At 43.4% G+C, this 26711-nt stretch overlaps 1 protein-coding gene across 1 annotated transcript in view; it reads right to left on the bottom strand.

The window, feature by feature from the left end:
* Nucleotides 1–793: 793 nt before the first annotated feature.
* Nucleotides 794–26711, bottom strand: part of LOC121382964 (suppressor of fused homolog) — a 42422-nt gene continuing 16504 nt past the window's right edge. Inside the window, exons 2-12 of the mRNA XM_041512657.1 lie at nt 18721–18855; nt 17675–17814; nt 10518–10660; nt 9657–9742; nt 8166–8238; nt 6758–6932; nt 6512–6602; nt 5716–5859; nt 4905–5043; nt 4324–4392; nt 794–2289 (exon numbers count right to left, since the gene is read on the bottom strand). Coding sequence (XP_041368591.1) covers nt 2218–2289; nt 4324–4392; nt 4905–5043; nt 5716–5859; nt 6512–6602; nt 6758–6932; nt 8166–8238; nt 9657–9742; nt 10518–10660; nt 17675–17814; nt 18721–18855 — 1267 coding nt within the window. The 3' untranslated portion in view covers nt 794–2217. The remainder of the gene's footprint in view (nt 2290–4323; nt 4393–4904; nt 5044–5715; nt 5860–6511; nt 6603–6757; nt 6933–8165; nt 8239–9656; nt 9743–10517; nt 10661–17674; nt 17815–18720; nt 18856–26711) is intronic.

The following is a 26711-nucleotide window of genomic DNA, read 5'->3' as shown; positions in this document are numbered from 1 at the left end:
TTTTATTTTTGAATTATACAGGACCATGATGTAGTTTGATCACTGTGGATAAAAAGTGATGTTATCAAAGTAGGTACAAGAAAAATTATTCACCCATAAAAACAAGTAAATCTCCACTTGTGTGTCAGAGGATTAACAATCTTTTTAAATATGGCCAAAAGGTCCCCAGTGTTGGTGGCCCTCCTCTATGATCAGGTTTATTCCCATCCCAACCAATGACTCATGATTGGTATATCAAAGGCTATGTTACCGGTTATGTGCTGTCCTGTCTATGGGAAACTGCATATACAAAGAACAACTTGCAGTTAATGGAAAAATATGTCAAATTTCCTTTAATTCTCTCAGAATTATCAACCATTAATCAACGATATTAAGGAAAATAATCTGTTTGAAAGGGCAAAGCTTTGAGTGTAGACTGCATGAGCTCAGGACACAGACTGAATGCTAGTTCAAATCGGCTTTGTAGGATCTTTTCAAGTTTTGCATAAAGTTGTGGACTACTGGCTTGAATAAGAAATAGCCCAATGGCCCCATTGACCATGATCGATCCTAGATCAATTGTACATCAGGCGAGCTTTTTACGACAAACATTCCACAAGTACTAGAAAGTTGGGATAGCCTAAAGCATTTTTGTGACATACATCAATATTGGCTATTGTCATTATTTCTTTTAAATTACTTAAATAACATTAAAATATTAAACATACTTAATATTTTCATGTGTTATGGAAATAGAAGAAGTGTGTGCATTCAGTCAGTTCAGAGGATATAAAAAATTTAAAAAAACCAGACAACATGTACATATATTTATTATTACAAGGTAGCTGAATAATTGGTGATATTGAACCTGTAATGAACAGGTCACATTATGTTGCCATGGCTACCGAGACATGCATGAAATGAATGGGAGACATGACAATTATTTACAACCAGATACATAAAATCAATTTTAAAAATGTACCACAGTTTTTAAAGTATTAATCATCCTACCTCACACAACCGCAGGGCTGGTCCGTAACAAGTTGTTATCTACCGCAGTTTTTAAAGTATTTATCATCCCACCTCACACAACCGCAGGGCGTAACAATTTGTTATCTACATTTACCATGCAGTGATTGTGTGAACCAGAAACTGTCTTAATGTGTAATGTTAGTCACTAAAAAAACTGACGGGAAAATGTGTTGCCATTGCAGCAAACTTGGGATAATCTCTTCAACCTCAAGGGTTGGCCATGTATGAACTATACAAACTCTCATCACTGAAGATAAGAATAAGATATATTTTATAATAGATCTCATCACTGAAGATAAGAATAAGATATATTTTATAATAGATATATATAATAACTAAAAGCACTATCATGCATAATGCGTTGATAAATTATACACAATATATCAAGTTAATGTTTCGAGACAACGTAACTGTCATATATGAGTAAGTCTTTCACACACAGTCCATGAAACCTTTTAAATGGGATGCATTCATAATGACTTGCAGACAATAACTAATGATACTACTGCCCAGACACAACCATAAACAATACATCAAGTCCCAAGTATTTCTAGCATTTTAAATCCGAAACATTTTGCTATGAGAAAACATATTGCTCGTTTCAGTTTGCTGAACACTTGGACAACAGTCTGTTTTAAAATCATACGTGAGAACAACACACTGTTGTTTTATTTCTAGTATTCCATAAAGCATCAATGATGTCCATGACCTTCTGGATGGATGATGCTTTCCAAACAACAAGTTGCGATCAATTATTTTAGTTTTTAAGTGATTCAAACGTAACTTCTGAATAAGAGTCCCAAGTAATCACTGTTGAACTTGGACAATCTGTTTATATATGTGTCAAAGTTTACATATATACATTTCCATTCACATGCCTTCAACTTCAGACACAAATCTGGAAGTTGATTGTCTAAACTTGTCAACTTCACAAACATTATTTTCTGTAAATTCCACCATATTGCAGCAGTAGCAGCACCACTGCACCAACAGGCACTGCATCAGTATCACACTTAAGTATATTCCCGTCAGTGTTTCTCAGCAGCCAGTAGCCGGTATATCCTATTAATCGACCTGCAATTGGCCATGGTGGGTTGTCGTTAAACTGTTCGCGACAACCTGTGTTGCTGTGTTTCCGATAAACTGTGTGTAGCAACAGAGGCTGAGAGTTGACTATCACCAGTGAAGTGTTGATACGAACAGACACTAGTTCTCATCAGGAAGAATGGTAATACACAGGCGTCTCTCAGGCCAGCTGTAGGTTTTAGGACAGATCACCTGCAAAGAGATGTCAAATCATACTGTTATTCATTGTTATCAATATGATATCATTTTTTATTTGGCCTAGAATTTGAGCAAAACACTGGATCATACTATTTTTGACAGACATTGCATAATGCAAGCTAAAAAGACTCACTCACCCACACTGTCTGTCTGTCTGTCTGTCTCCCTCCTTTCCCTCCCTCGCTCTCGCTCTCTCTCTCTCACTCTCTCCCCCTCCCTCCCTCTCTCTCAAACAATGCATTTAGATTTAGAGTAATATCCTTACATGTTTTTTTAATGGTCACAATTTTCGTACAATCTAACATAACGGTCTGCACTTACAGTGTAGCCGCTGGCAGGTTTCGGATTTCAGAGTTTAAGACCGGAAATGACCTGTACGTATTCACAGTAATCTGACAGAGAATCTACTTACATCATCGGGTACGGCTAAGAGTTTAAGGCCGGAGATGACCTGTATGTATTCACAGTAATCTGACAGAGAATCTACTAACGTCATCGGGTACGGCGAAGAGTTTAAGGCCGGAGATGACCTGTACGTATTCACAGTAATCTGACAGAGAATCTACTAATGTCATCGGGTACGGCGAAGAATTTAAAACCGGAGATGACCTGTAGGAGATGACCTGTACGTATTCACAGTAATCTGACAGAGAATCTACTTACATCATCGGGTATGGCAAAGAGTTTAAGGCCGGAGATGACCTGTAGGAGATGACCTGTACGTATTCACAGTAATCTGACAGAGAATCTACTAACGTCATCGGGCACGGCAAAGAGTTTAAGGCCGGAGATGACCTGTAGGAGATGACCTGTACGTATTCACAGTAATCTGACAGAGAATCTACTAATGTCATCAGGTACGGCGAAGAGTTTAAGGCCAGAGATGACCTGTAGGAGATGACCTGTACTTATTCACAGTAATCTGACAGAGAATCTATTTACATCATAGGGTACGGCGAAGAGTTTTAAGGCCGGAGATGACCTGTAGGAGATGACCTGTACGTATTCACAGTAATCTGACAGACAATCTACTTACATCATTGGGTACGGCGAAGAGTTTAAGGCTGGAGATGACCTGTACGTATTCACAGTAATCTGACAGAGAATCTACTAACGTCATCGGGCACGGCGACGAGTTTAAGGCCGGAGATGACCTGTACGTATTCACAGTAATCTGACAGAGAATCTACTAACGTCATCGGGCACGCCGACGAGTTTAAGGCCGGAGATGACCTGTACGTATTCACAGTAATCTGACAGAGAATCTACTAACGTCATCAGGTATGGCGAAGAGTTTAAGGCCGGAGATGACCTGTAGGAGATGACCTGTACTTATTCACAGTAATCTGACAGAGAATCTACTTACATCATTGGGTACGGCGAAGAGTTTAAGGCTGGAGATGACCTGTACGTATTCACAGTAATCTGACAGAGAATCTACTAACGTCATCGGGCACGGCGACGAGTTTAAGGCCGGAGATGACCTGTACGTATTCACAGTAATCTGACAGAGAATCTACTAACGTCATCGGGCACGCCGACGAGTTTAAGGCCGGAGATGACCTGTACGTATTCACAGTAATCTGACAGAGAATCTACTAACGTCATCAGGTATGGCGAAGAGTTTAAGGCCGGAGATGACCTGTACGTATTCACAGTAATCTGACAGAGAATCTACTAACGTCATCAGGTATGGCGAAGAGTTTAAGGCCGGAGATGACCTGTAGGAGATGACCTGTACTTATTCACAGTAATCTGACAGAGAATCTATTTACATCATAGGGTACGGCGAAGAGTTTTAAGGCCGGAGATGACCTGTAGGAGATGACCTGTACGTATTCACAGTAATCTGACAGACAATCTACTTACATCATTGGGTACGGCGAAGAGTTTAAGGCTGGAGATGACCTGTACGTATTCACAGTAATCTGACAGAGAATCTACTAACGTCATTAGGTACGGCGAAGAGTTTAAGGCCGGAGATGACCTGTACGTATTCACAGTAATCTGACAAGAGAATCTACTTACATCATCGGGTACGGCAAGTTCCTCCACATCCTGCAACATATCGTCGATGAATTCATCCTCGACTAGGATCTGAAAACAGAATAAAATGCAGTGTCATGAGAATCTGTCCGGAGTGTGTTGAAGACTGGGAACTCCCAACCCAGGAGATACAATTACTTGTTTCAACCAGTCGTGGTGAGTTGCAGACAAAACAGTTTTAATTCAAGGGTTGGAATTTTCCTCCATCTTTAACTGACATAAGTGCTGGATTATTTGTCTTGCCTATATATTTAAATTTATAAGAAAAAAATATTCCAAGAGTTATATTTTCTTGATTGTTTTAATCTGGCTAAACTCTATATTTGATTCTTTTGTTAATTGGTCTTTGTTATTTGGTGTTTTGTTTTACAAGTATGTAGAATAAAAAACCCATTAAGAAAATGTTATTTCCACCTCTATAATCCAATGATGTTCAATATAGAAATATTGTTGTTTTATTTATATCTTGTAGATGTTTTTACAAACTGCACATAAAAATACAACATTCTTGTTCTTGAAATAACTGATAAAAGCTAAGGCTGGGATAGGATGTAGACACTGACCTGAAGCCACGAGCCATGTGCAGCGAACGGGTGTTCCTCATCTGCTATTGAACCAATCACACTGGACGAGACCAGAGTGATCGCAACATCGTTCAAAACACTCTTGAATGTGAAATGGCGGCCATGTTTTAACCTACCTCTATAAAAACAAATAAACATAAGTGTAAGAATTGAAACATCATTGTAAACATTCTTCAGTGTGAAGTGGCAGCCATGTTTTAACTTGCCTCTGAGAAAGACAACAACACACCAGTACGAGAACTAAAACATTTGAATGATTCTTCTAAAACACTTTTAACATCGGAGATGGAAGAAAAGAAAGTACGGTTTGTTTGTAACCACCAAAGCAAACTGATTAATGAATCATTGGATATTAGATGTCAAAAGATTGTTAATTGTGAGTCTCGAGAGGAAACCCGCTACATTTTTCCATTAGCAGCAAAGAATCTATTATATGCACTTTTCCAGGCAGAACAGCATGTACAACAGCTTTTGATATACCAGTCATGGAGCACTTGTTGAAAAAGTGTGTGTGTGGGGGGGGGGGGGGGGGGGGGGGGGGGGGAGAAACCAAGCAGAGAATGGATCCACCACGGGGATTCAGTCCTTCAGTCCAACTACCTAAAGTGAGATGTTGCCCCTACATTAAAGCAATTTATGTAGCTGACTTAATTTTTTCCACCAATTTTAAAAAAACTCTCCACTGCTTTTAATCTCTACCCCCAACTCCCCATTATTTCAGAATAGGCAAGGCCCTGAGTACAGAAGAGAACTATACATGTCCTAGCCCTGCATGTACGTACGACAGTACCTTAAGGCAAGAGGAAGCAAGGATCCTGCTTCCAAGTTGAACTTCATGTGGACGGCATCCAGTGACCTGGTTCGTATCAACTCGGTGGGGCCCTCCGAACTTGTCGTGCTGTCAAAGGACTCCTTCCGAGATGCATTTTGATTGCTAGAGAATGAATAAATCAATGAATCAATGCTTAATAACAACATCAACACAAAAATACATTGGTTACTGGGTGCTAAACAAAGGTAACAAAATCAATATAAAAATGTATGTTAACTCTAAGACAAAAAGCAACGGCCATTTACTGAATGCTACAAAGGCTATTTACTGAACGCTACAAAGGCTATTTACTGAACGCTACAAAGGCTATTTATTGAACGCTACTAAGGCTATTTACTGAACGCTACAAAGGCTATTTATTGAATGCTACAAAGGCTATTTATTGAACGCTACCTCAACACATCTTAAATTATAGCTAGTTGATATTTTGTTCAACATAGAAAGGAGGAACCATGCTGCCATCACATAAAGCAGCAGGAGATCGCATATACAAGACGGTACATACCAAGACCTTTGATGTGCCCGTCATGGAGCCCAGATTAAGTGAGGAAAACACACTGAGTCCACTGAGAGTAATTGATAATCTGACCCATAGTGCTTTAAGTCAGCTACATAAATTGCTTCAAGTGAGCACTCGACCTGTATCCTGCCCAGAATGAACTAATATGTTTACTAACACCACTGTATGAATAACACCTCCACTACTGGGTGTCAAACAAAGAATAGATGTTATAGAATAGAGAGTAAAACTCACTCAGACTCCTCCTCTTTGTCAGATCGGGCTATCACATTGAGTCGAGTATTGCTGAGACCTTTCTTCAGTGTTGCTTTGATCTGCTCCGTTTCTGAAAATACAAACACCAGCATTAAGATCTTACAAACATCATCATTAAGTTCTTGTGAGTTATTTCTCTTTCTTCTCATTTTAACAGTGTAAGCAAGAATTAACATACAGTTAGTATGCCTGCGATAAAGTTGTTAATTCAGCACGGCCTCTTACCGAAGTCTGAAATGTGTCTTCTCTCCATGTTGTTGCTGCCACGCCTCTCCCTGTCTATGTAGCGGTTCTCCTTGTCGTCGTCACGCTCTGGGTCACCGAGCTCTTCCCATGAGCACTTGCTGCTGACCCCACTCAGATTAGAGCCCTCCGTCTCAATGCCATGGTCCACGCGGTCCTGACAACAACAAAGGAAAACAATCTTTAATGACACATCAGCACATGATCTACATTCACTATTCATAGGCAGGACAGTACATACCACATCTTTTGGGGTACTAGTCACTGGTTGGGACATTTAATACCCGAATCCATAACTTACGACCTATCGCATCTCAGATTATATCACAGGCCAATATTATTTCCTTTCTGTGTGCATTATTCATGTACTAAGGGAAGATGCTCGAAACTCTAGTGGTATATGAGCATGTACAAATTATTCACACTCACACTAAGGGAAATAACTCTGTATAGGATTCAGTCCAACTTGATCATGAAAACTGTACTTTCAAGACTAATTGGATCAAAGTCTCAGAATTGGAAAGTCACTACAAGGAATGTTTGTTCAACAAACACATCAGTATAGCTTAAACTATGGCCATTAGATGACCTTTAAAACAAGTCAAGAACAATCATCCAGGTTACTAGGTCGTTACAAAACCACCACCACATAATGATCATATTCAAACAAAGTATTAGTGTGTCTGTGAAGAGTTTTTATGACTGACTAACCGAGCATTAGTGTGTCTGTGAAGAGTTTTTATGACTGACTAACCGAGCATTAGTGTGTCTGTGAAGAGTTTTTATGACTGACTAACCGAGCATTAGTGTGTCTGTGAAGAGTTTTTATGACTGACTAACCGAGCATTAGTGTGTCTGTGAAGAGTTTTTTTATGACTGACTAACAGAGCATTAGTGTGTCTGTGAAGAGTTTTTATGACTGACTAACAGAGCATTAGTGTGTCTGTGAAGAGTTTTTTTATGACTGACTAACAGAGCATTAGTGTGTCTGTGAAGAGTTTTTATGACGGACTAACAAAGCATTAGTGTGTCTGTGAAGAGTTTTTATGACTGACTAACAAAGTAGTAGTGTGTCTGTGAAGAGTTTTTATTGTAACATAATTTCAGAATGTTTAATGGTTTAATATGTAACTGATTAGTGATTTGTCACAATTTAAAGGAACATAACCAACACACAGACTGACTATTCACATGAAGTTTTGAGCCATGCACTTAAAAGAAAGGTGTTTCAAGACAGTGCAGTATATATAGTTTACACAGCATTCATTACCAGTAGATGTCACACTTTGTATGAAGTATCAGAAACAGACTATTACCATCACTTGCAGAATAAACAAATATAACTGGCATAAACAGACTATTGACAAGTGTTGTGTTTTGAGAGACACACCTGGAGTGTTGGGTCCATTTCAAAGACGGTTTCGCCTCTCCTCATGTCAGTTACAAGCCATGCACCACCCGCTCTGTAAGAAGAGAGAAAGAGACATGTCTATTTAATGACATGCTCAACACATTTTTATTTAAGATTATATGGTGTTCGATATATTACTAAAGGCCATGCTGTTGAGAGAGGAAACCTGCTGCTGCAACTCCATTGGCTACTCTCATCCATTAGCAGCAAGGGATCTTTTATATGCACCATCCCACAGACAGGGTAGTACATACCATGGCCTTTGTTACACCAGATGTGGAGCATTGGCTGAAATGAGAAATAGCCCAATGGGTCAACAAGAGGACTGTGCATCAGGCAAGTGCTTTACAACTGTGTTACTTTCCTCCGAATCTGTGTATATTTAAGACCGGAATGTAGGTCAGTGGTAAAAGCAGTCGATCTGGGATCGGTCCTTGACATTGTGCCCATTGGTCCATTTCTCATTCCAGCCAGTGCACCATGACTGGTATGTCTGTCTGTGAGATGGTGCATATATAAGATCCTTTGCTACTAACATATATTTGGCAAAATGTTGCAGGTTTCTCTCTAAACCTATATGTAAAAATTACCAAATGTTTGACATCCAATAGTCGATGATTACTTAATGTGCTCTAGTAGCGTTGTTAAATAAAACAAACTTAACGTTTTAACTGTAATATTTAAAATAGTATAGATCATAAATGTTTTGCACACAACAAAGTAATGCAAAACCTGTGAAAAATCATAATACTTTATTCACGCAATAATACAGTGAGTTTGCTACAAGTTAAAAATGACAACATAATATATTTCTTTATTACCTTATTAACACATCTTTCAATAAACAGAAACCCACACAAAACCAAATTGAATTCATTGTAAATATCACCTGATGATAACATGACAAGATGTTGGGCCTTCAAAGTCAGTTTCAGATCACAGCAAGCAAAACCCACAAATGGCTGCAATGCATAACTGTTTCTTTGTGTTTAGACAACTGTCTTAAACAGGAAACAATTAATCTTCTGACCATGAAAGCCAGTGACCGAGTACGAGATGACATTTTATTATCCATATGGTTCAACAAAACCGAGTTAATAATAATCATACGAAGCACGTGTGTAATAACAAGTGTAATGACATAACTTTGGAAAGCGACATCATAACATGACATTGCTTGTCCAGTCCTAAGCTCATACTGTGCATATGATGGCATTTCGTTGTCTCCTTCTAGTTGTGGCTGAAACATTTTGAGTTGGGTCTTGTTATTCATAAAGAAAACAATATTAATAATATGGATAATAAAGAAATTATTACACTCATGTACGAGTCGTACTAATTTTACGAAACTTGTGTCAGGATTCATGTATTAACCTCGCTCTTGCTCGGGCAATACAAAAATCCTGACACTCATTTCGTAAAATCAGTATGACATACAAGCTCTTGTAATAATCTCTGTATAAAACTTACACAGCCTTTGATCGGAGCAGTTCGATGACGCCCGGCCCGTTCCAGTGCTGGGCGGCCTTCAGTTCCTCGCTACACACGCCGACAATCTGGAACATCAAACAACATTACACATAAGTCATTACTTGTGTCATTATTTAAAACATTTCATCTTTCTTTCTGGCTTGTTATAAGAATTTAAAATTGAGACTCTTTAATAGTCAGACCCATACAAATAACAAACAGCCTAGAGTAAACGTTTGGATTTACTGTTTTAGTTGAGTTAGTCAGGACAGTCTTACAAGCATGTGACCACAACAGGCTGTTTAATGTTTTACTAGCAGGAATGGGTGATGAATAATTCAGTAACTCTTTCACAATTGCTAATAAATCTGGGCTGTGTTCCCAGATAAGAAAAAACTTTCAATGTCCTGGTTTAACGATCCAAATTACTAGAGATGCACAGTATTACCGGTATACTGCAATAAAAATTTCAAACCATACATATCACAATATTTTTCTAACGTTCTGGTATATTGCGCTCATATATTTTGTACGTGTGTTAATCATTCTTATTATATTTTCTTACAAAAACAACCAGTTTAAGAAAAGAAACAACAGCTTCACTTGTTCCGAACGAATCTTGACTGACTGGTGTAAGTTAAAATTGTAGTGCAATATATTGTGATTCATGTATTGTTATATATTGCAATACGAAGCTTTAGGCAATACCCATCACTATGCATTACCTATTAAAATCACCTGCAGACATTAGCATTGCCAGCTGTTGCTGAATGCTGCTGGGCTGGTAACCAGAACACGACTCGTTCGCTGTATTTTATTTGAGGAGAAATGTTTCTTTGTAAGGTTATCTATGTGAAATACCTGCACGAAGTTGACGACCCCGAACGAGGTCGTGATGGGCTGTAACTGGACGTCTTCCGTCATCAGCATGTGCTGTACACGCGACTCGCTGCCATCCAGTGGCGTGTGCCACGACACGTGGTCCCCACTACACAACACGTTCTCTGAAATAGTAACACACTCGTTATAGACACGTGGTCCCCACTACACAACACGTTCTCTGAAATAGTCACACACTCGTTATAGACATGTATTAAACATATGGTAGCCACTACACAACACATTCTCCGAAATAGTCATACAGTCGTTATAGACATGTATTAAACATGTGGTCCCCACTACACAACACGCTCTCCGAAATAGTCTCAGTCGTTATAAACATGTATTAAATATGTGGTCTCCACTACACAATACATTCTCCAAAATAGTCACAGTCGTTATAAACATGTATTAAACATGTGGTCCTCACTACACAACACGTTCTCAGAAATAGTCACACACTCGTTATAAACATGTATTAAACATGTGGTCCCCACTACACAACATGTTTTCCGAAATAGTCATAGTCGTTATAAACATGTATTAAACATGTGGTCCCCACTACACAACACGTTCTCCGAAATAGTCACAGTCGTTATAAACATGTATTAAACATGTGGTCCCCACTACACAATACGTTCTCCAAAATTAGAAAATTTGTTTCTAATTTTCATTATTATTCATACTTACCTAGTACTAGCACCACAACAATGCTATACGACCATGAGTTATAACCTCCACTGCAGAATTATCTCCCCTTGCCGGATGTATAACCTACACCCACGCATGGGTAGACCGTATATCCTCGTTATCGATTCAAAGTCCGGAATGACTGAATCAAAAAAGACCTCTCTCGAGGCGGGTGGGAGGTAACGGTTGTTGTTGTGCTAGTACTAGGTAAGTATGAATAATAATGAAAATTAGAAACAAATTTTCTAATAGTCTTATTCAACTTACCGTACTAGCACAACAACAATGCTATAACAGACGTGATATAACACTGTTAAAGCACGAGAATTTAACATTAAAGGGAGGAGGTAAGAAAACAAGGAGGACTTACCCATTCAACCAGTAGTGTTCGTCTCAAGTAATGATACAGTGAAAAAGCAACCCACATCATATGAGGTATAAAATGTCAGTGACTTTTAAATTGAAGAACTACAACCCCAATTAAAAGTAAACCAAGTTAACAAGGTGAGGAAACCCGCACACCAAGTAATGGTAAAAGACACTCGACTGCCCCAGATAGTCAACCATCCACCCCCCACTCTCCAAACAGAAGGTGGAGAACCATCTCCCAGAAAGACTGCGGTTAGCGACCGGACGAAATAAGGGTCGCCCCCCTACTCGTGACCCTGCGCACCGAAATGAGTTGCTGCCCTGCAATGACTGACTGAATCCGCCGAGTTCCGTCCGGACCAACAGCCATATCACGGAAATAAAACCGGTCAAACGTGTGTCGACCTTTCCAAAATCCCGCACTCATGACCTTGAAAATGTCCAAAGAATCATGGAAATTAAGGGAAGCAGAAATCGCCCGAATCTCATGAGGTCGAACGGAGAAATTCCGCAGAACATGATCACCCGCCTTCTCATATGCCAGTTTGATGGTTGCAGCAATCCATCTCGACAAAGCATTCTTCGTAATGTCTCCTGGTTGGCGTGTGAAAGAGATAAACAGTCCCTAAGTGTTTTGCCGGAGATTTCTAGTACGCTCCAAATAGAATTTCAAAGCCCGCACCGGACAAAGAAGTCTATCAGAATTATCCACAGAAAGCGTACGAGATAAACACTGAATAATTGCCGGAGGAAACTCTTCCCCTGGCACCTGGTTCTTAGCCACGAAAACAGGATCAGTACGTAATGTAACTGACCCGTCCGTATTGTAATCCACCAAATCATGCAAAAAAGCATGAATCTCACTAATACGACGGCAAGCCGCTAGTGAGACCAGAAACAAAGTTTTCCACGTCAAATGACGAATTGCAAAGGCTCGTAGGGCTTGCCTTTGAGTGCATGCAGAACCAGAAAAACATTCCATTTAGACAAAATGGAAGGCTTCTCAACCGTGTTTTGCAACGACTTAAGCAAGTCATGCAACACGAGATTCGTTGAGAAATCTTGACGTCCACACTGCCTCAGAGTAGTGAAAATGGACGACCGGTGACTTCTCACTGTTTGAACCTTCAGCTGTCTTTCTTGGACAAGAGCCAGAAAGTACTCAGCTAAATCATTAACAGTAGGCGACAAGGGATCCACGTCCCTCTCAGTCACCCAACGAACCCAAGCGCGCCAGTGACACTGGTAGACCCTCTCCGTAGACTGGCGCTTCGACGAGGAGACGAGCTCAGCAACCCGTTTAGAAAAGCCTCGGTTTCGGAGGGAAACCCCGACAACCGCCATGCGTGAAGTCGGAAAACCTCCGGCTTCGGATGCCACTCTGTCCGACGCAGTCTCTGACTGAGCAGATCGGGTATCAACGGCAACCGCACCGGCTCCTGCACTAAAAGTAGAGCGGAGGAAACCAGGCTTGAGCTGCCCAACTCGGGGCTACGAGCGTGACACGACAAGGTTGCTGTCTGATCTTTGCCAGAACCTTGCCAAGCAGAACCGGAGGGGGAAAGGCGTAAAAATCCAGTCCCGTCCAGTCCATGCTCAACGCATCGTACTCCAGTGCCAGTGGGTCTGGTACCTGTGATACAAACACTAGCAACTGACTGTTCAGGCGAGTGGCAAACATATCGAGTTGAGGACTCCCCCACAACTGAAGAACTCGATAAGCCACCGTCCGGTGCAACATCCACTCCATCTGAACCGGGGAACAACGTTCACGGATGAAGGAATGTGTTTGGCCGATAACACCACTCCCCAATCGTCGCACCATTCCAGAATCTCCAAAGCCGCAAGACTCAATGACAGGGATTTGGCGCCTCCCCACCGATTGAGGTACGCAACAACCGACGTGTTGTCCGACCTCAACAAAATCCGACGATGTCGAATAACAGTCGCGAATTGTGAAGTCGCGAATCCGTCGGAAGAATAGACGCCTCCACAAGGTTGAAAACCAACCCGAGATAAGTGAAAACCTGCGTTGGCACTAATTCCGACTTGACCTAATTGGGAATAAACCCCAATCGGAGAATCATGTCGATCACGAACTCCACGCCCATGAGACATGCCGTCTGTGACGCCGCCGGAATTAACCAATCGTCCAGGTAATTGTGCATCCGTATACCCAACAGATGTACACGCCCCACCACTGCCTTTACTACCCGAGTTAAGACGTGAGGGCTTGTGGCCAATCCGAACGGCAGAACTTGAAACTCGTAAGCTCTGCCGTCGTAGAGGAACCGCAAGTACTTCCAAAAATCCTGATGGATTGGAACATGCAGGTAAGCGTCCTTCATATCGATGGACGCCGCCCATTCCCCCACCTGAAGCAAAGCGTGAACAGACTGAACCGTCTCCATCTTCATAGATGGAATAACGACGAAATAATTCAGTGGCTTCAGGTTTAGAATTGGTCGCCACTCGCCATTCTTCTTCTGGGCGAAGAACAGATGGGAATAAAATCCCGGAGTGCCCAAATCCACCTCCTGGATGGCTTTCTTGTCGAGAAACTCGACAACCATCTTCGCCACCAGTACTCGTTTGTCGACAGGCGGTACTGCAGGTAACCGGGGGGAGGACGTCAGTGGAGGGGGTGAAGAAAACGGAATTCTGTATCCGTTGCGGACAACCGACAAAACCCACGGGTCCAGATCTGGCAGTTCGCACCAACTTTGAACAAAATGGTGCAATCTGCCCACCACAGGAAGATCTGCTAACGGAACCTCTGTAAGCAGATGACGATTGTCCACGCACCCTCATCCCGGCCGCTTCCCACCCCTGGGCGCCTTGCCCCGAGCGGAACCACGAAACGTGCCTTCTTCCCCCGAAAACGTCCCTGTTTCGATGAACCACGGGCATTACCAGACTGCACGCCCGAATCAGACACCACAGGGATCTGATAACTGTCAAGAAAAGTCGATTTCTTAACAGGTGGAGGCTTAAAAGTAGACGCCGCCTGGCGCTTACAAGCAGTTCGGGACGGAGCAGCAGGGACGAATTTCGCCGCTTCTTGGTCCATGACCAAGTTAAAATTGGTCCCAAAAAGTAAGGTTTCCCTTACTGAGCGACAACGAAAGTAGGTTTTAACCACACCCGTCGCTCTCAGTCCCGCCAGGTAGTGATCCCGATGCAGAACTAGACTGTTTGCAAAAACACGTCAAACAAGCTGAGCGACGTGATGAGAGGCTTTAGAAGCCGCCAACAAACAACCCTTAGCCATCAGCGGAAGACCCGTGACTGCTTTATCTAACCCAAATAGGAACGTACCTAAATGGTTATTGACTTGAAAAAGAAGTTTAGATAACCTCTCCAAAGTCTCTAAATCCGTGAGTGGCACACTGACATTAGGAGATGGGTGGCAGTCTGCCTTCACCCTAGCGGAAACGACCACTGGATGTGAAAGGAAGGAAGCTCCCAATGTCTTATACGAAGACGTGGACAAAACCTTTGCCGCAGACAACAGTTTCCCGGTAGCTAACGCTGCCGGAAACTCTTCCACCACCGCCCCCAAAATACGATCGCTACCCACAATCAAAGCATCAATCTCCGCAAGAGATTCATGTGCCCCGTGCGCTAACGGCAAGCCGAAATCCTGCCACGGAGCGTCCGTCGCTAAAGGCCGGTTTCCAAACGAAACACCCTTGTAAGACTGAACAGCCTCCTCCGACGGAATTGCATCCGCGCACACCAGTCGGACCTGTTCCCGTACAAAACCAAGAACCGCCTGGTAATCATAATCGCCGTCTGGCGTACCATCGGCCAAATTAGAGAATCTCATCAAGCACCGAACCTGGTGCCGACCCTTCCCCCGAACCACACACTGATTCGGCGGGAAAATTGTCTTCCGAAGAAGAAATGTTTTCAAACAACGTGCCATGCGCTGACCGTAACGGAAACGAAACTGCATGGGCAGGACGATGCGGACCGGCCGAATCTGCAAACTGGTCCAACCCCGGTCTCGCTGGAAACCCCGGCGGTGGAGGGACTGGTGGAGGCGATTCCCCTAGCCAGGCCATGAAATTCTCAAAAAGAGAAACATAGTCCCCCCGAGTCCGCCCCTGAGGGCGACCCAAAACCATCGGACACTGAACGAAAGGTTCCGCCCACGCAGTCGAGGGATAACGCCTGGAACCTCTACCCCGATCTGACAGGTCCGGATTGACCATCGGTGTAGAAACAGGCACACCCAAGAAAGCTGCAGTTTCCCTGATCCCTGCCAAAACAGACAACGGTTGAACCGGACCGAATTCTGAACCCAACGTACCACATGTGGATTAGCCAACCCAGTTGACGTAGCCACATGCGAACAATGATCTAAAAGTTGATGACGCTGTACAGGCGCCCCAACAACAGAAGGGACGCCTACTGGCGTCGCACCCGAAACAACGCCACCCGGCTCCGTGACCGAGACAACGTTGTAAGACTTCGCGATTTCGCCAAGTGGCTCGATCACCGAAAGACGCGTTGGCCGAAACGGCGCCCTCGGACGCCACGACCAACCCTGCACCAGAAATCTGGTGAGCCAAATGGCGCCGCGAAGCGGACTTCATTCTAGAGCTAATCGACCCCTCCACAGAAGGACCGATAACCCTGCCCCCATCAGCAAGATGGGAGTCGGAACTGAGAGAGACAGTCGTTCCTGCCACGACTGCACTCCCTCCGACTGACGCCCCCGTTACAACCGTAACCAGCGCCACCTCCACCGACGGAGGCAAAAGCAAATCCCCAGGTCAAATGGAGCCCGACCTGGAAGAAACCTTCCCTGCTTCAGCCGAAACAGGGAGCAACAGCGCCCCCTCCGCACCAAGCAGCGCTTCGGGTATACTGGTATCACCATGAAGATGGCGAACAGACGAGGAGGCACCCTTGCGCCTACCACTTGTCCGCGAGCTCTTTGAACTGGACACCAACTTGCCGACCGCCGGCAAATCGGTATGGAGCACGACCCCGGAGGTTGCCATTGTGCTCCGCCCGTCCCGTTCACATCTAATCATCCTCTTTCGTTCGGCGTCTTTTGACAGCTTCTTAGCCTTCCCCCACGTGGAGGGGGACCAATTTACACAGATATGACACTGGCGTTCAAAACAACAAGAACGACATGCCTGACATAACAAATGCTGATCAAACTGGGGCAGTCGTTTAAGACAACCCCCCTCGGCACACACAACCAACCGGTTGGAGCCCGAGGAAGCTGTGTCAGACATAAACCCCCTGTGTAAATTACCCAAAAGACCTCATATGACAGAGTAAAACAAAATTACAAATTAATAAACAATCTGACAATTTGACAAAAATTTTACTACAGAACTCGAACACGACTGCAATGGAGGACTGCAGAATCAAAAATGAGGATATACAGTTTACCCATGCATGGGTGCAGGTTATACATCCGGCAAGGGGAGATAATTCTGCAGTGGAGGTTATAACTCAGGGTCGTATAGCATTGTTGTTGTGCTAGTACGGTAAGTTGAATAAGACTATAGTCACACAGTCGTTATAAACATTAATTAAACATGTGGTCCTCACTACACAACACGTTCTCAGAAATAGTCACACACTCGTTATAAGCATTATTAAACATGTGGTCCCCACTACACAACACGTTTTCCGAAATAGTCATACAGTCGTTATAAACATGTATTAAACATGTGGTCCCCACTACACAACATGTTCTCTGAAATAGTCACTTGTTATGAACATGTATTAAACATGTGGTCCCCACTACACAACATGTTCTCTGAAATAGTCACACACTTGTTATGAACATGTATTAAACATGTCGTCCCCACTAGACAACATGTTCTCTGAAATAGTAACACAGTCGTTATAAACACAGATACAAGTATATTTAACATGCCACCACTACACATGTTTAATATCAAGCATAAATGTGAAGTGAGACCATAGCAATGTAGTTGTCATTACGAAGCAGACTGTAAGACCCAACTGCAGATACTGTCACATGCCGTGGCATACAGCATACATAAACATCTGTGTGTTAAGATAGAGATTTAGAAAGCAGTTCTAACCAGACTGGAAGACGTATCTAGCTAGTGACTGCATTAAAGCTGCTGGCCAAGTCGGGGGATTTGTCTCCCCTGGCTCTCGGCGTAACCGGAAGGTCAACTCAAAACCAAAACCACTTGGTCCATCATTGTTGTTTGAAGATCTAAACAGAGTGACAGAGAGAAACAAAAACACATTAATTACAACATAAACAATTTAAAACTTTATTCTCACTACAGTTGAACTTGCTACACTTGCCATCTCTATTACATACAGATATGTAAAACATTATTCTCACTACAGTTGAACTTGCTACAATTGCCATCTCTATTACATACAGATATGTAAAACATTATTCTCACTACAGTTGAACTTGCTACAGTTGCCATCTCTATTACATACAGATATGTAAAACATTATTCTCACTACAGTTGAACTTGCTACACTTGCCATCTCTATTACATACAGATATGTAAAACATTATTCTCACTACAGTTGAACTTGCTACACTTGCCATCTCTATTACATACAGATATGTAAAACATTATTCTCACTAGTTGAACTTGTTACACTTGCCATCTCTATTACATACAGATATGTAAAACATTATTCTCAATACAGTTGAACTTGCTACACTTGCCATCTCTATTACATACAGATATGTAAAACATTATTCTCACTACAGTTGAACTTGCTACACTTGCCATCTCTATTACATACAAATACTGTTTTACACAAAAAACAATTTTGGAGTTACTACAGAGACAAATGATGAAAAACACATTATATTTTACTAAAAGTAATTATTTACCTGTAGGCAAATTGTAAGTAATACCATTATTAAAAACACTAATACTTACTTATAGTAATAGCTACATAAATAACTGTTTCTAATAATTAGGGTCAGTGCCTTCAGGTAGAAACTGACCTGTATTACGGTCAACAGGTCACCATAATGACGAGGCTGCTTAAGACAGGTTAAAATTATGAAAAATTAAGACACCTATGGGATGTTCATTTGATTTCAATATTGTGTCTTGTACTGTAACCGGCATGTATTCATACTTACTCGTGGACTCGTCCGTCGCCATGGAGATCGGAAAGCCCGAAGCTGATATAGTGCCAGTGAGGAGGGATGTTTCGCTGATCGTCACCGGGGTTCGAGTACATGCTGATGTAGTCGAGAGGGTCCGGGCCGCCCAGCCTGTAACAGAACACACCAGATCAATCACACATGTACACCCGCCCAGCCTGTAACAGAACACACCAGTTTAATCACACACGTAACCTGCCCAGCCTGTAACAGAACACACCAGATAAATCACACACATACACCCGCCCAGCCTGTAACAGAACACACCAGATCAATCACACACGTACACCCACCCAGCCTGTAACAAAAACACACCAGATCAATCACACACATACACCTGCCCAGCCTGTAACAGAACACACCAGATCAATCACACACATACACCCGCCCAGCCTGTAACAAAAACACACCAGATCAATCACACACATACACCTGCCCAGCCTGTAACAGAACACACCAGATCAATCACACATATACACCTGCCCAGCCTGTAACAGAACACACCAGTTCAATCACACACGTAACCTGCCCAGCCTGTAACAGAACACACCAGATCAATCACACATATACACCTGCCCAGCCTGTAACAGAACACACCAGTTCAATCACACACGTAACCTGCCCAGCCTGTAACAGAACACACCTGATCAATCACACACGTACACCCGCCCAGCCTGTAACAGAACACACCAGATCAATCACACACGTACACCCGCCCAGCCTGTAACAGAACACACCAGATCAATCACACACGTACACCTGCCCAGCCTGTAACAAAAACACACCAGATCAATCACACACATACACCCGCCCAGCCTGTAACAGAACACACCAGATCAATCACACACGTACACCTGCCCAGCCTGTAACAAAAACACACCAGATCAATCACACACATACACCTGCCCAGCCTGTAACAGAGCACACCAGATCAATCACACACTTACACCCGCCCAGCCTTAACAGAACACACCAGATCAATCACACACGTACACCCGCCCAGCCTTAACAGAACACACCAGATCAATCACACACATACACCTGCCCAGCCTGTAACAAAAACACACCAGTTCAATCATACACGTACACCTGCCCAGCTTGTAACAGAACACACCAGATCAATCACACGTACACCTGCCCAGCTTGTAACAGAACACACCAGATCAATCACACACATACACTTGCCCAGCTTGTAAAAGAACACACCAGATCAATCACACACGTACACCGGCCCAGCCTGTAACAGAACACACCAGTTCAATCACACATGTACACCGCCTAGACTGTAAGAGAACACACCAGATCAATCACACACATACACCCGCCCAGCCGTAACAGAACACACCAGTTCAATCACACATATACCTGCCCAGCCTGTAACAGAACACACCAGATCAATCACACACATACACCTGCCCAGCCTGTAACAGAAAACACCAGTTTAATCACACACATACACCTGCCCAGCCTGTAACAGAACACACCAGATCAATCACACACGTACACCCGCCCAGCCTGTGACAGAACACACCAGATCAATCACACACGTACACCCACCCAGCCTGTGACAGAACACAACAGTTCAATCACACACGTACACAACTCATGTACAGAAAGTTAACAACACCACAGTTCAATCACACACGTACACATCTCATGTACAGAAAGTTAACAACACCACTAGAACACAACAGTTCAATCACACACGTACACAACTCATGTACAGAAAGTTAGCAACACCACTAGAACACAACAGTTCAATCACACGCGTACACAACTCATGTACAGAAAGTTAACAACACCACAAGAACACAACAGTTCAATCACACGCGTACACAACTCATGTACAGAAAGTTAACACCACCACTAGAACACAACAGTTCCATCACACGCGTACACAACTCATGTACAGAAAGTTAGCAACACCACTAGAACACAACAGTTCAATCACACGCGTACACAACTCATGTACAGAAAGTTAACAACACCACTAGAACACAACAGTTCAATCACACGCGTACACAACTCATGTACAGAAAGTTAACAACACCACTAGAACACAACAGTTCCATCACACGCGTACACAACTCATGTACAGAAAGTTAACAACACCACTAGAACACAACAGTTCCATCACACGCGTACACAACTCATGTACAGAAAGTTAACAACACCACTAGAACACAACAGTTCCATCACACCACTAGAACACACCAGTTCAATCACACACGTACACAACTCATGTACAGAAAGTTAACAACACCACTAGAACACAACAGTTCAATCACACCACTAGAACACACCAGTTCAATCACACACGTACACAACTCATGTACAGAAAGTTAACAACACCACTAGAACACAACAGTTCAATCACACCACTAGAACACACCAGTTCAATCACACGTACACAACTCATGTACAGAAAGTTAACAACACCACTAGAACACAACAGTTCAATCACACACGTACACAACTCATGTACAGAAAGTTAACAACACCACAAGAACACAACAGTTCAATCACACGCGTACACAACTCATGTACAGAAAGTTAACACCACCACTAGAACACAACAGTTCCATCACACGCGTACACAACTCATGTACAGAAAGTTAGCAACACCACTAGAACACAACAGTTCAATCACACGCGTACACAACTCATGTACAGAAAGTTAACAACACCACAAGAACACAACAGTTCAATCACACGCGTACACAACTCATGTACAGAAAGTTAACACCACCACTAGAACACAACAGTTCCATCACACGCGTACACAACTCATGTACAGAAAGTTAGCAACACCACTAGAACACAACAGTTCAATCACACGCGTACACAACTCATGTACAGAAAGTTAACAACACCACTAGAACACAACAGTTCAATCACACGCGTACACAACTCATGTACAGAAAGTTAACAACACCACTAGAACACAACAGTTCCATCACACGCGTACACAACTCATGTACAGAAAGTTAACAACACCACTAGAACACAACAGTTCCATCACACGCGTACACAACTCATGTACAGAAAGTTAACAACACCACTAGAACACAACAGTTCCATCACACCACTAGAACACACCAGTTCAATCACACACGTACACAACTCATGTACAGAAAGTTAACAACACCACTAGAACACAACAGTTCAATCACACCACTAGAACACACCAGTTCAATCACACACGTACACAACTCATGTACAGAAAGTTAACAACACCACTAGAACACAACAGTTCAATCACACCACTAGAACACACCAGTTCAATCACACACGTACACAACTCATGTACAGAAAGTTAACAACACCACTAGAACACAACAGTTCAATCACACACGTACACAACTCATGTACAGAAAGTTAACAACACCACAAGAACACAACAGTTCAATCACACGCGTACACAACTCATGTACAGAAAGTTAACACCACCACTAGAACACAACAGTTCCATCACACGCGTACACAACTCATGTACAGAAAGTTAGCAACACCACTAGAACACAACAGTTCAATCACACGCGTACACAACTCATGTACAGAAAGTTAACAACACCACAAGAACACAACAGTTCAATCACACGCGTACACAACTCATGTACAGAAAGTTAACACCACCACTAGAACACAACAGTTCCATCACACGCGTACACAACTCATGTACAGAAAGTTAGCAACACCACTAGAACACAACAGTTCAATCACACGCGTACACAACTCATGTACAGAAAGTTAACAACACCACTAGAACACAACAGTTCAATCACACGCGTACACAACTCATGTACAGAAAGTTAACAACACCACTAGAACACAACAGTTCCATCACACGCGTACACAACTCATGTACAGAAAGTTAACAACACCACTAGAACACAACAGTTCCATCACACGCGTACACAACTCATGTACAGAAAGTTAACAACACCACTAGAACACAACAGTTCCATCACACCACTAGAACACACCAGTTCAATCACACACGTACACAACTCATGTACAGAAAGTTAACAACACTACTAGAACACACCAGTTCAATCACACACGTACACAACTCATGTACAGAAAGTTAACAACACTACTAGAACACACAGATTTATTAATCATCAGCTACTGGATGTCAAACATTTGGTTATTTTGACATATAGTCTTTGAGAGAAAATCCGCTACCAGGGTTTCTGCCAGAGGGTAAAACGGGTACAGTGCCATATCCAAAATTTTATTTTTTTTAAGTTAACTTTTTGACAAAATTACTTACTTTTATCACTACACTATGATTTTCTTAACCCTAACCCTAAACTTAACCTATTTTCTTTCTGGGGGAGGTCACCCATACGCCCTGTTGACTGTGGTTGCATTCAATTCCACAGCGCCATACCCAAAATTTCCTTTCTGGCAGAAACACTGGCTACATTAGTAGCTAAAGATCTTTTATATGCACCATCTCATACAGGATAGCACATACCAAGGCCCTTGATATACCAGTCATGGTGCACTGGCTGGAACGAGAAATAGCCCCATGGGCCCACCAACAGGGATCAATCCTAAACTAACTGCACATAAAGCGAGCACATTACCACTGGGCTACGTCCCGCCCACAGTTTATGTTTAGATGGTTTAAGTATAAAGCATACATGGAATAAAAAGTGGAGTACAAAAACACTAAAGATGGATATAAAGTTAATTTTGTTTTTGTTTAACACCACCAATTTGGTTTCTCATTCCAATTTTAAGAGAATGCCCATTGTTTTTATCTCAAAGATGGTTGCCATATATGCAAATAATAAAAATTAAAGTTTTATTTCGTTTAACACACTACTTGAGTACATTGATTTATTAATCATCTGTCAAACATTTTTTAATTTTTGACCCACTATATTTTTTCATTGGTAGCAAGGGATCTTTTTCTTTTTTTCTTCTTTTTTTGCACTTTCCCAGACGGGGTGTAGTCCAGTGGTAAAGTGCATGCTTGATATGCGGATGGTCATTCCCACCAGTGCACCATTACTGGTACAACAATGGTTATGGTATGCACTACCCTGTTTGTAGGATGGTGGATATAAAAGATAACTTGCTACTAATGGAAAAATTAGCAGGTTTCCAATCTAAGACTGTCAAAATTACCAAATATTTGACATCAAATAGCTGATGTTTAATAAATCGATGTGCTCTTGTGGTGTCGTTAAACAAAACAAAATTCTTTTCACCAGACAGGAGAGCACACACCATGGCCTTTGCTATACCAGTGAGACATAGCACTGAGGTGAGAGATCTACAGACAGGAGAGCACACACCATGGCCTTTGCTATACCAGTGAGACATAGCACTGAGGTGAGAGATCTACAGACAGGAGAGCACACACCATGGCCTTTTTGCTATACCAGTGAGACATAGCACTGAGGTGAGAGATCTACAGACAGGAGAGCACACACCATGGCCTTTGCTATACCAGTGAGACATAGCACTGAGGTGAGAGATCTACAGACAGGAGAGCACACACCATGGCCTTTGCTATACCAGTGAGACATAGCACTGAGGTCATTCAGTCCCAACGAGTCAAACCTCTCGGTGAGAGATCTACGGACAGGAGAGCACACACCATGGCCTTTGCTATACCAGTGAGACATAGCACTGAGGTCGTTCAGTCCAACGAGTCAAACCTCTCGGTGAGAGATCTACGGACAGGAGAGCACACACCATGGCCTTTGCTATACCAGTGAGACATAGCACTGAGGTCGTTCAGTCCAACGAGTCAAACCTCTCGGTGAGAGATCTACGGACAGGAGAGCACACACCATGGCCTTTGCTATACCAGTGAGACATAGCACTGAGGTCGTTCAGTCCAACGAGTCAAACCTCTCGGTGAGAGATCTACGGACAGGAGAGCACACACCATGGCCTTTGCTATACCAGTGAGACATAGCACTGAGGTCGTTCAGTCCAACGAGTCAAACCTCTCGGTGAGAGATCTACGGACAGGAGAGCACACACCATGGCCTTTGCTATACCAGTGAGACATAGCACTGAGGTCGTTCAGTCCAACGAGTCAAACCTCTCGGTGAGAGATCTACGGACAGGAGAGCACACACCATGGCCTTTGCTATACCAGTGAGACATAGCACTGAGGTCGTTCAATCCAACGAGTCAAACCTCTCGGTGAGAGATCTACGGACCGAGCTAGATCCACACGCACTGAGGTGAGAGATCTACGGACCGAGCTAGATCCACCCGCACCGAGGTGAGATGACCGAGCTAGATCCACCCGCACCGAGGTGAGAGATCTACGGACCGAGCTAGATCCACCCGCACCGAGGTGAGATGACCGAGCTAGATCCACCCGCACCGAGGTGAGAGATCTACGGACCGAGCTAGATCCACCCGCACCGAGGTGAGATGACCGAGCTAGATCCACCCGCACCGAGGTGAGATGACCGAGCTAGATCCACCCGCACCGAGGTGAGATGACCGAGCTAGATCCACCCGCACCGAGGTGAGATGACCGAGCCAGATCCACCCGCACCGAGGTGAGAGATCTACAGACCGAGCTAGATCCACCCGCACCGAGGTGAGATGACCGAGCTAGATCCACCCGCACCGAGGTGAGATGACCGAGCTAGATCCACCCGCACCGAGGTGAGAGATCTACTGACCGAGCTAGATCCACCCGCACCGAGGTGAGAGATCTACTGACCGACCTAGATCCACCCGCACCGAGGTGAGAGATCTACGGACCGAGCTAGATCCACCCACACCGAGGTGAGATATCTACAGACCGAGCTAGATCCACCCGCACCGAGGTGAGATGACCGAGCTAGATCCACCCGCACCGAGGTGAGATGACCGAGCTAGATCCACTCGCACCGAGGTGAGAGATCTACTGACCGAGCTAGATCCACCCGCACCGAGGTGAGAGATCTACTGACCGACCTAGATCCACCCGCACCGAGGTGAGAGATCTACGGACCGAGCTAGATCCACCCGCACCGAGGTGAGAGATCTACTGACCGAGCTAGATCCACCCGCACCGAGGTGAGAGATCTACTGACCGAGCTAGATCCACCCGCACCGAGGTGAGAGATCTACTGACCGAGCTAGATCCACCCGCACCGAGGTGAGATGACCGAGCTAGATCCACCCGCACCGAGGTGAGAGATCTACTGACCGAGCTAGATCCACCCGCACCGAGGTGAGAGATCTACTGACCGAGCTAGATCCACCCGCACCGAGGTGAGAGATCTACTGACCAAGCTAGATCCACCCGCACCGAGGTAAGATGACCGAGCTAGATCCACCCGCACCGAGGTGAGAGATCTACTGACCGAGCTAGATCCACCCGCACCGAGGTGAGAGATCTACGGACCGAGCTAGATCCACCCGCACCGAGGTGAGAGATCTACGGACCGAGCTAGATCCACCCGCACCGAGGTGGTTCAATCCTACAAGTCAAGCCTCTCGGTGACAGATCTACCAGCCGAGCTAGATCCACAGATGAAAACACTACACTGTTGGTCTGTCTGATGCAATGTTTACAACTTAAAGATCACTGTGGCCAAATTGAAAACACTACACTGTTGGTCTGTCTGATGCAATGTTTACAACTTAAAGATCACTGTGGCCAAATTGAAAACACTACACTGTTGGTCTGTCTGATGCAATGTTTACAACTTAAAGATCACTGTGGCCAAATTGAAAACACTACACTGTTGGTCTGTCTGATGCAATGTTTACAACTTAAAGATCACTGTGGCCAAATTGAAAACACTACACTGTTGGTCTGTCTGATGCAATGTTTACAACTTAAAGATCACTGTGGCCAAATTGAAAACACTACACTGTTGGTCTGTCTGATGCAATGTTTACAACTTAAAGATCACTGTGGCCAAATTGAAAACACTACACTGTTGGTCTGTCTGATGCAATGTTTACAACTTAAAGATCACTGTGGCCAA

This window comes from Gigantopelta aegis, chromosome 10 (genome assembly GCF_016097555.1).
Source record: "Gigantopelta aegis isolate Gae_Host chromosome 10, Gae_host_genome, whole genome shotgun sequence".
In the NCBI taxonomy this organism is placed as follows: domain Eukaryota; kingdom Metazoa; phylum Mollusca; class Gastropoda; order Neomphalida; family Peltospiridae; genus Gigantopelta; species Gigantopelta aegis.
This window is presented reverse-complemented; position numbering and strand designations above follow the sequence as displayed.